The sequence below is a fragment of the Poecilia formosa genome, unplaced genomic scaffold, assembly GCF_000485575.1.
Source record: "Poecilia formosa unplaced genomic scaffold, Poecilia_formosa-5.1.2 Scaffold84, whole genome shotgun sequence".
Classification (NCBI taxonomy): Eukaryota; Metazoa; Chordata; class Actinopteri; order Cyprinodontiformes; family Poeciliidae; genus Poecilia; species Poecilia formosa.
In genome coordinates this window covers 834829-845008 of record NW_006800023.1, presented here as the reverse complement: position 1 = coordinate 845008, position 10180 = coordinate 834829, and the positions used below count along the sequence as shown (strand labels likewise).

Here is a 10180-nt window from a genome sequence, read left to right as displayed (position 1 = left end):
TGACAGCAACTTTCATTAATGTATTGCAGTTTTGTCTCCACAAATAAAACACGGACTCATTATATGCACAATCACTGTGCGACCCTGAAATACGACGTGTTCTGGTGACACGAGATGATTGAAGAAATGTGTGAGCTGCCACTGTCAAACGTAATCACCGGACGTTCGGTGGACGTTCAAGACAACGTTTAGCGGACGTGCTCCAAACATTCAATGCAAGCTGGGAATGTTGGTCAGAACAGGAGGAGGAACTGCAACATCTACCTGAATGGTGCAAGTATTTTAGTATTTCAAATTATGTTTATTTCTTTTACTGGCATTGTTATAGATTGGCTTTATAATACACCATTAGGATGCCGGCTTGTTAGGTCCCCAAGCTGCTGCTTGCAGACAGCATTTCTCCTACCTTCCTACTCGTCACTGGAAAAGTCACCGGTAAACCTTGACTTTATGAACTCAAGCTTAAGCATTAGAATGTGCTATTATTACTTTGTGTTGGTTGGACATATTGTTTTATGCTGAAGACCTAAATTGGCATTTAAAACATAATGATGGTATTTTCTGGAGTATTCTTGACTTCTTTGTGCTTGCCATTGTATTACAGATTATCAGGCATAAAAATATTTAACTTTTATGAGCTACAAGCACAAACACAATTCAAATAGAAACATTATAATAAATGACTATGTATGTTTTGTTTTTTCAGAAAAGATGAGATTTGTCTTGTAGTAGAAAGCAAGAGTTGACTTTGTAGAATAAGACTGAGTATTGACGGTGAATTGGCTGTGTGTATTCAGCTACAAATTTGGACGTTGAAGGCCATAGAAAATACAGGGAGAAAGGAGAAAATTAGCAGGGCCTACAGCTTTTTATCACAACCTGCCAAAGAGTAGCATCAAGGCAAGTAAAAACATGCTAATCATCCGTCTTTCTCATACCCGCCGAAATTTTAATTATCACACAAGCACCACTAGGCAGGAGCCAGGGTAATTTACAGATTACATGGCAAGTGTCAGCCTGCCATCACCCAAAGCAAATAAAACTCAGACCTCAGACAATTTTTTTCTTTTTCTTTTAGGGGAATCGACCTTGGTTTTCTTGTTAAGAGGTTTTCAGTGTGGAAGTAAACAGGTGAACTCAACGGTAAGTTGCGGAGATGGCACGCAATTAAAATATTATGTATAGACCTTATGTACTAATGCTGTTGTGTAGCTGATTCCTCTTCCTTCTCTACAGGCCCAGACCACTTTTTGGGGTTAACGTCTTTCAAAACACACACATTAAATATGACAGAAGAAGAATAACGTTTGTTTCCGGATTCTTTAATTACACAGCAAGGGGATTTTGAGTAGCTGCAGGTCCATAAATATTGTTTCCAAAACAATCAGAAAAAAATGAGTGAGAAAATGTCATTTGCTCAATTTGGCAAATGGATTTAAGTAAAAAAAATCTGGGCAACAAACAGAGAACACAGAGAAACAAGGCAACCCCTCAAATTGTTTTTATTCCTTTTGTCATTTCACACAAATTTAATTGTATTTTCCCAGGAATTTACTTGGAAAAACAAGATGAACATAATTACGGCTGCATTTCTAAATACTTTACAAATAAAATTATTAAAAGTATTTGGGATTTTTTTTTTGTTTTTCAGCCACATCATTTCCATGTTTGAAGCATGTTTTATGTAGAACATTATATCAGAATTAAATATAATTTTAAAAGGTTTATACATGCAACATGCCCTGCATTAGGGGTTGTGAAACTGTAGTGAATCAATAGGCATTTTTTGTGAGTACACAAATGTCACAACATGGCATTGGAAATACGAAACGTGTCCACAAATCAAGACAATTATGCCAGTATGCATTTTAGAAGCTTTAGCAAGTTGGTGCAACTCTTTAAAAAACCTGTAAGAACAATTGAGCTGGATTTGCACTCATGCGCATACACACAGATCCATGTGCAGATAGTGTGGAGGTATGCAGGATGATTAGTGAGACAGTGATGTTATCGATGAGCTGCCAAACACTCAAGAGGAACTAGAAAAACAGCAGCACCAGCAGGGAAGTAGTGTGTACACTCTTGTTACTGCAAGTCAAACTTGCCCACATGGTAGAGAAGTGACTCCAGTGTCTGGAAAAACTCAGCACAACCTGCGACCTCCGGCTGTTTCTGTTTCCCAAAACTTAGTCGGGCATTTCAGCATCTGCTTCCACCTAACCTGTCCCGTTTTATTTCCATTCCATGTGGCAGAAAAGCTTCACACTGCGTAGCCAAATTTGAGGAAGCCAAATTTGTGTTTTGTGATATCAGCTAAGCTGTTGCATGTGCATTAAGCTAGACAATTCCAACCAGAAGACAATGGTAGCAAGAGAATTTAAACGACAAAAAATCGAGAATATAATGCAAAGGATGGTAAATCTTACATTCTTTTGTGTTGCTCGGGGCATTTTGGCAGGAATGGCAGACCATCCCGTAAGCGTTCCTGGGTTTGTTGTCCAACATATAATACCTATAAAAGATAAACATGAAATCACATCAACGGTTTATTTTTATTTTATTTATTCTTTTTTTTTAACCATTAAAAATAATGTAAAGATGAAAAAATAAACTTTCTAAAACTGTCAATAAGTACACACAGCTGAAATGACCTCCCAACATTCTGCACTTAGTGCAAAAGCGTGGAGAAGCGACTAAGGTGAAAAATTTGACTTTGTGAAGAAGTGCACATAATTGATGCCCTGCAGGCACTAAGAAAATGGCTTAGTGCAGATACTGCCATCAGTCATAAAAAGATCATGCTGCACAGGAGAAAAAAGAAGAAGTAAGGGAGGTAAGAAAGATGCTAACACACCGAACAGATGAACATTATTGGATCATTTTATGCTCAGGGGCATGAGAACAGCTTTTCAGTTTCTACACAGCAGGCGTACAGCCTGAAGGTAATCTGAAGTTAGCTGCAGGTGCACCATATAACAGAAGCACATCTCAGTGCAAAATGACATAAATAAATCAGAACTGATCACCTGTAACATAAAACAGCTTAAAACATTTGGATCGACCAACTGTGAGAACACACTGTGGCTAATTTCAATATACAGTGCAACATACAGGTTGTTTAAATTACATTTGCAAAGAAAAATCAAAAATATTCTGCATACTGGCATTGAGAATTAGGCTGTGTTAGTTTCATTCTCCCTAAACTATCCCCAAGGTCTCCTGTTACATTTATCAAACTATAAAGTTGGCAAGATAAGAGACATCTTTCTCCCTAATTGGCAAATATTTAGTGAGTTTTACTGCTTTCTTTCGTAAATTACGATGATCCTGGAATATAACTTCTCTGTCAGAGCTCTGAAGGCCAGAAATCACTTATCAGCTAATGTTTTTACCAGACATTCTTGGCCGAATTCAGACCGAACGTGATCTGGAAGCCGTCTAATCAGAATAGATGGATGTTAAAGAATGCGCTTTCATCAACCATCCATGTTATGTCCGTCAATGTTATGCTGAATGTTGAAGCATTTTGTTCTTTGTACATCAGCCATGAAGCTCAAATTCTCCATCCATGCTGATAAAAAAGAAATTGAATAAATTTAACGATACAGATTCAATATCAAAACCATTCACCAGCTGATTATTGAGTAGAATATGCAAACAGTGAACAGACCACCATATAATTTTAGAGGCAGGACCCCTCCCACTATTTGTGTTACTTGGAATCCTGACTTTTAACTTGAGTTGCAAGTTTCTTTTGCGCACCAGTTTTCATGAAGCCACTTTGAAGTCTGATAATCAAATTTTTCTGTCCCTCTGGGAATAATTTTCCACATAAGAAAATGATGGAGCCATGCAGATGGATACAGTCCATGTAAGTCATCCAGAAAGAAAGTTTTGGCACATAATAGTAAAAAAAAAAATCTATGCTGATTTTCAACTAAAACTCCATGCAAATAAGAAAAATCCATATGTTTTCAGTCTGTCAGATTTACAAAGTCATGTGTATGCATAAATCTTCTTTTAAATCTTGTCAAAAGAAAAAGAATGGGCAAAGGTAAAAGGCTGCAAGTAAAACAAAATGAGAGTTCTTAGATCAGTCCAGATGATTATCATGGGATCCTGGTTTTATGCAAGGATTTTTACGGCATCATAATCAACATGAGCCTCATGGGATTCTCCGGTTAAGCTTAAGCTTTGCAGTTAAGACAGTGTTTGAAAACTATGTATTTTTTTTTTCTACTTCACAATTGTGGGCTTCTTTGGGTTGGTTTACCACGCTGACCCCAATATGATTTGAAGTGTGAAGAATGGCAATATCTTAAAAGTTTAAGGAGTATAAATACCTCTGGGATATAATGTAACAAAAAAATCTAAATCATATGGAATCTGTGTTGGCCTCCTCATCAAATCTACAATTCACTCGTAAGGCGTCCTCTAACACGCTAATTGTAATCCTGAGATTTCCAGGCGATTTTGCATCGGTGCCATAACTCATCCTGAATTAGTTGTTGGCGAGCAGGTCAGAGCACATCCTGTTAATAACTTCTTTAAAGCGTGTAATCAGGACAAGTCACGGAAAAGGAAAGTAATGCCAGGGTGCTTTTACAGTTTAAACTCTGAGGTGACTGAGTGATTTTATTTATGAGTGGGTGATTAAATGACTATGAGTCAATGATGCCCTACAGATGGCACCAGTGTGCCACGACGCAAAGAGCAAGAAAGGCTATGTTCACACAGCAGTCTAAATGTTTTGTTTTTGTTTTTTTGCCCATGTGTGACCCATATCTGACTTTTTCTTGGCTGTCCGAATGGCCCAATTCTGATCTTTTTACCCCCCCCAAAAATGCAAATTGAGCCACTTCCATAGTGTGGTACTAAATCTGATGCATATGTGATTGTTTTCAAGGTGCCTGCAGTCTGAATGCTCATGTCACATTTTATCCAACTTTAATATCATTGATGTGAAGTTTGCATGTTAATTCTGATGATACCATGGATTATAAATCTGGACAAAAACAATGGCTGAAATGTATAAATATGAAATTATACAACAAATCTGTATCAGTGAAGCACATCATATCATAATCCCATCACTCCTGGTCTGATCAAACCAGCTTCTCTACAGAGGTTGCCGTCAGTTGTGCTTTTTTTTTCTTTCTTTTTTGTGACAATACTGTTGGCTATGAATAACTTTAAAACTGATCCGTAAACAAATGCATCCATTATTAGTAGCGCGCTGCTGTATTATATCAACGTTCTTTTACGCATGCAGGTTTCTTTGAAACCCAATGTAAATAAAACGGCAACAAAATTAGCCATCTAAAACCATTATGGTTAGATAATTTAAAGGTTTTGTGGCTGCATTTTATCTGGATCCCAATTTGCACACAGATATCTCTTAGATTTTTATTTAACTTAAGGATCACACAAATGATATGATGAATGCAACTTTAGGCCACATTTTTGGGGATATTTACAATAGGTCCCAAGGTTTAATCTGTACCATTTTTTTTGTATCAGTTCTTCTCTAGCCATGTTTTAAAATCCCAAATTCACAGAGACTCAAAATATAAAATATAGTTCCTGCAAAGAAAGTAGAAGCTATGAAAAATGTTTGTCAACTAGCCACTATTTTATCTGCAGTAAAGGAAATAACAGCTGGCAGGACCAGCAGAGGACATAAACAACTTTTGGCTTTGGGTTTGGAAAGCAACTTTTTACAGATGTTAGGATCATAAAATACCTGTCTCCTGTGAAGCAATATATGGTTAACCAGGACCTACATGGGAGAAATTATACATATTTCCCTTTAACTGAATCTGCCACATAAAAGTTCAATTTAGAAATGGGATTGTTTTGTAGAGAAAATAGATTTCAAATGTGATGAAAAGTAAAGAAGTGTATGGATTGTGCCTGGGTAATATATTGCTCCGGGCAGAGCACTGAAAATGTTAATGTTGGTGGAAGAAATGGTTTGAAAAATACAAAAATTACAGTGAAAGATATACAGCAAACGCCTGAGCAAAAAAAATATGGGGCAAATCTACAGGAGGCTTTTGAAAGAAAATAACACGCCACGTAGCTCACAAATCTTAAAGCCTGAGTGGGAATAAAAGCAAAAGAAAACAAAGCAAGAAGCAAATGTGTAGTTCCAGATGTTACCAGGTGAATTTTTCAGACATTGGGCGTCGTTTTGTTTTCTTTAACAGTGGAAAGATGCATGTAAGAAGCTGTTATTCACCTTTACAGTTACAGGTACATATATTTTTAGAGCTGAAATAACTCATTTTTAAATAGCATTGCAACAGTTACTTGAACAAAGATCAGAATCCAGGTTTTCCTTGAGGTAGAAAATATTGTTTCTATCATTTAGAAGAGCTTTATCCCGATCCGTGGATATGCAATATGCCTATATTGATAAATGTATAGCATGTGTTTTCAACCGATCTTGTTGCGGCAAGCGCCGAGGACCCTGACTAGGGTCCTCTCGCGACAGACAGGTTTAAATCAGATTTTGAAGGTCAGAACTCAATGAAATCTGGAAATTAGTATGTGCCAGGAAAAGCCCGATAGGTGAGTTTCCTCATGTTAAACCTAGAGCCTCTTTGTCGATTGTCCCAACAACAACAAACACTTCACATAGATATCGAAATCGTTGCAATCTGCAGAGCAACTTGCATGCCTCACCCCGGTAAACATGGTCCACACTCAGCGTCACTTTCAGCAGTTCCTGCTACACGGACAGTGGCTTTGTAGAGAGCGTCGCAGTCCTTGTGGCGCCTGCAGATCTCGTACTTTCCTTTGGAGTATTTCCCTTGCGCGCATGGTATGCAGGCAAAGTCCTCATCCTTCATACCGTAACCACAGTTCTGCAAAACACATCCGTATTTTAAATACACACAGACATCCTAAATCATTTAGTAATAAAAATGAATTCCTACATCATTCTAAATGTGCTTTTCCCATCAATGGAATTATTCATTACTGTGATGTGGACACACAAATTTGGTTGCACACTGTAAACACTTAAAAACACCCATCTGTTTCCAGAACTGTCTTTAGCACAAATCTGGCTTTGCTCTTCTGAGATGACAGGAGAGAAATCTGATTGGTCACAGAGGTCCTCAGTGTGTGTGTGTGTGTGTGTGTGTGTGTGTGTGTGTGTACAGTTTTCCATGCATGGTAGTGCTTAAGATGACCAAGTCATCGTATTGTTTTCTTGCATCCATCTTCTTCAAATGGTGCTTCCTCTCCGTGGGGAGGCCGGATGGCCCACACACAAAATCACACATGCTCGCATTTACAAAAACATACTCTTTCTCTCTTCTTTGCCCCCTCTTTCATCTTTAATTTCCCTTTTACTTTCATCTGTCTATTAAACAGGCCTGTGCCTCCTAGATCTAGGCTACAGTAGGGTGGCTGTAAAAGAAATTCAATATTCTCGCCCTTTTTGTTTGACATCCGCTACTTTGAGCGTGATTGTTTAATGGAAAAGTTCACCGAGCTATCAGCAGGATTGTGTCGGTTTGGGTTAAAGCTAAACTTGGATCTTTTGTCTGCAGGCTTACTGTGACTCTGCTCCTGTTCATTGCCTTAAAGCAGTTCCAGGGTGATTGAAAGCCTTCTTCTTTTCAAAGCAAATTTGTGGGCATTTTGAATGCTTCTTTGAGCTTGGGAGATGGACAAAACCCAACAAGCAAATGCCTTTGTGAAACTCTTACATATGTTTTCAACGTTGGCCTTGAGGGAACATAACATAAGATTGATACGAGGGGAATGACTGATAACTTGTAAGAAAGATCACAGGTGGAATCGAAGAAAAGCTGCAGTGCAGCTAAAACTTTCAGGTAACAAGGGAGACAGGAAGAGACTTCTAAAAGTAAACTTTGGATAAGTGGGTATAGACAATGATAAATGTACAAATCATTGTCTATACCCACTTATCGACAATGAGTGGGTATAGAGGGTATAATACATTCAAATCAGCTTGAACGTATTATCCCAATGATGAAACAAGGTGGCAGAAACGTCATGCTGTGGGTCAGATCAGTGGCCTCAAACTGCATTCTTTGAGGGCCAGAGTCAGTAAGCTCTATATGTGTCCCTTGTCCACATACTTGAACTAAATGACAAAGCTGCCTCACTGGCATGCAGTCAAGCTCTACAAAGCTCTGCTAATGGACTAATATTAGAGGCAGATGTGCTGAAGCAGAGAGACAGCTAAAAGTTGCAGGACAACAGCCTCTAAAACTAATTAATCTGGGGCAAAACCTAAAAAAAGATTATTCACACATCTGTCTGAGCTTGAGCTATTTTGCAATGTGGAATTAGCAAAATTGTCTCTAGATGTGCAAAACTGCAGGCGACAAACGTGTTTACTATGGACCGTTGGATCCAACTTTTTATATTTGTTTGTAAATAAATGTGAAAAAACATCTATCTAAACAGTTATGCGCCCAATAAAATACACTGAGGTTTGTGGTTGTAATTTGACAAAGCGTGTACGATAATGGAAATACGTTGAAAGGTACTGCAGCTCTGATGTTGAGCGTCAGCTGACATTTGTCACTCACTAAAATAAGAGGACATGTTGCCATGAAATATGCATTCATCCATGCAAACAAACACCAAAAGGTGGATGCAAGCAACCCTTTGAAAGGGGGACTTCAGTGGCTTTGTCACTACGTGACGCATCTGTCTAAGGGTGTGGGGGGCATGTTCTTTGTGAAGTTTCTGCTGTGAGGATGGTTGTTTCTTGATTAAAAGCATGTCAAAACACACTCTCACCCACATGCAAGGAAACCTCAGGGAAATAAAAGAACATGTGAATTACAGGCTGTTCCACCCGGGGGACCAGAACAGCGCAGGAGAAAGTGTGAGGGGAGAGGAGGAGGAGGGCTCTCATGATTTAACTTTTTAAAGGAAGATTTCACTTACAAATGGCTACATTACTCTTTATCAAAGGGTTCTCTGCTTAACACATTTCTCCAAAGAGGCGAGTGGATCTTTATGTTGGAACTCGTCACGTTGTTGAGGGAAACTAAATATAAGTATACAAGAAAAAAACAAGAGAGGAAGAAGAAAAAAAAAAAACAAACAAAAAAAACATGTTTATGCATGATTAATGTAGGACTGCATGGTTGAAGGAAAAGGGAAATTGAGGTTCAAAAAGCAACACATTTTTCCACTGTTGCAAAGCCAACAAAAAAATAAAACTGAAGTCCACTTTGAGGTATGGAAACGATGTGTGCAAAACTGAGAACCACTTCATGAGTTAAGTTACAAACATTCAACATCCATAAAACTTGATGGTGTTTATTTCTGTGCCAGTACTTGATTAGTCAGCAGGAGTCAATAGAGACATGAGGATACAAGGACGAAGAGGAGTTCGAGGGGACAGTAAATTTAACATGTGGCAAGTTCAAGTTTATTTTGATAATACTTGTTTAATAACTTACTTTCACATTTATGCTTTTAATTTAAATTCTTTGGAGAGAGAATACGTCTGATCTGCCAATGTAATTGTCAAACACAATTAAGAACATTTATACATTATGTTTTTTTATAATAGCAAAAATTGAGCCAAACCTGTCATTGTTTGTTACTGGATGTCTCTGAGAAGATAAATAAATCTGTTCTTTTTTATTTTTTTTTTTTTTTAAAAGGTGCCATGCATGTTATGTAGGAAGACAGCCTGCACAGTTTTGAAAAATTTCCATCATTTTTTTTTTTTTTTCAAATTAAATAGTTTCATTTTTTTAGGTCCCAATTTATATGATTCCATAAGTGATTTGGGGTTATTTAACCAGACAATTTTAAAGTGCCTACATCCTGGAGCTACTTGCCTCCTCACATTAGATTCAGTTTAGAGAGCCTTAAATATCTGCACATTCGTGTGTTATGTAAAGACACAAATACATAAAACATCTGAAATGAAAGAAATTATGAAAAATTTGCAGTGTCCAAATAATTACACATCTCTATGTTCACTCTTGACTATCTCTTTAAGAAGGGTGTGGCACCCTGGGGTTCCCAACGAAGCATTTACCTGCTCTGTGTTTACTTTGGCTGTCTGCAGACTGACTGACGAGCCCTAAATCACTCTGTGACTACTGCAAATCATTCAGCGTAATGCATGCCTTCACATTGGAGTAAATGGGAGCAATAAACCATAAGGGAA

At 37.9% G+C, this 10180-nt stretch overlaps 1 protein-coding gene across 2 annotated transcripts in view; it reads right to left on the bottom strand.

Moving 5' to 3' along the window:
- edar (ectodysplasin A receptor) overlaps positions 1-10180 on the bottom strand; it is a 49501-nt gene that overhangs the window by 12606 nt on the left and 26715 nt on the right. For both annotated transcript variants that reach the window (XM_007557129.2, XM_016673881.1), the window contains exons 5-6: positions 6688-6869; positions 2427-2512 (exon numbers count right to left, since the gene is read on the bottom strand). In XM_007557129.2, the coding sequence (XP_007557191.1) occupies positions 2427-2512; positions 6688-6869 (268 nt within the window). The remainder of the gene's footprint in view (positions 1-2426; positions 2513-6687; positions 6870-10180) is intronic.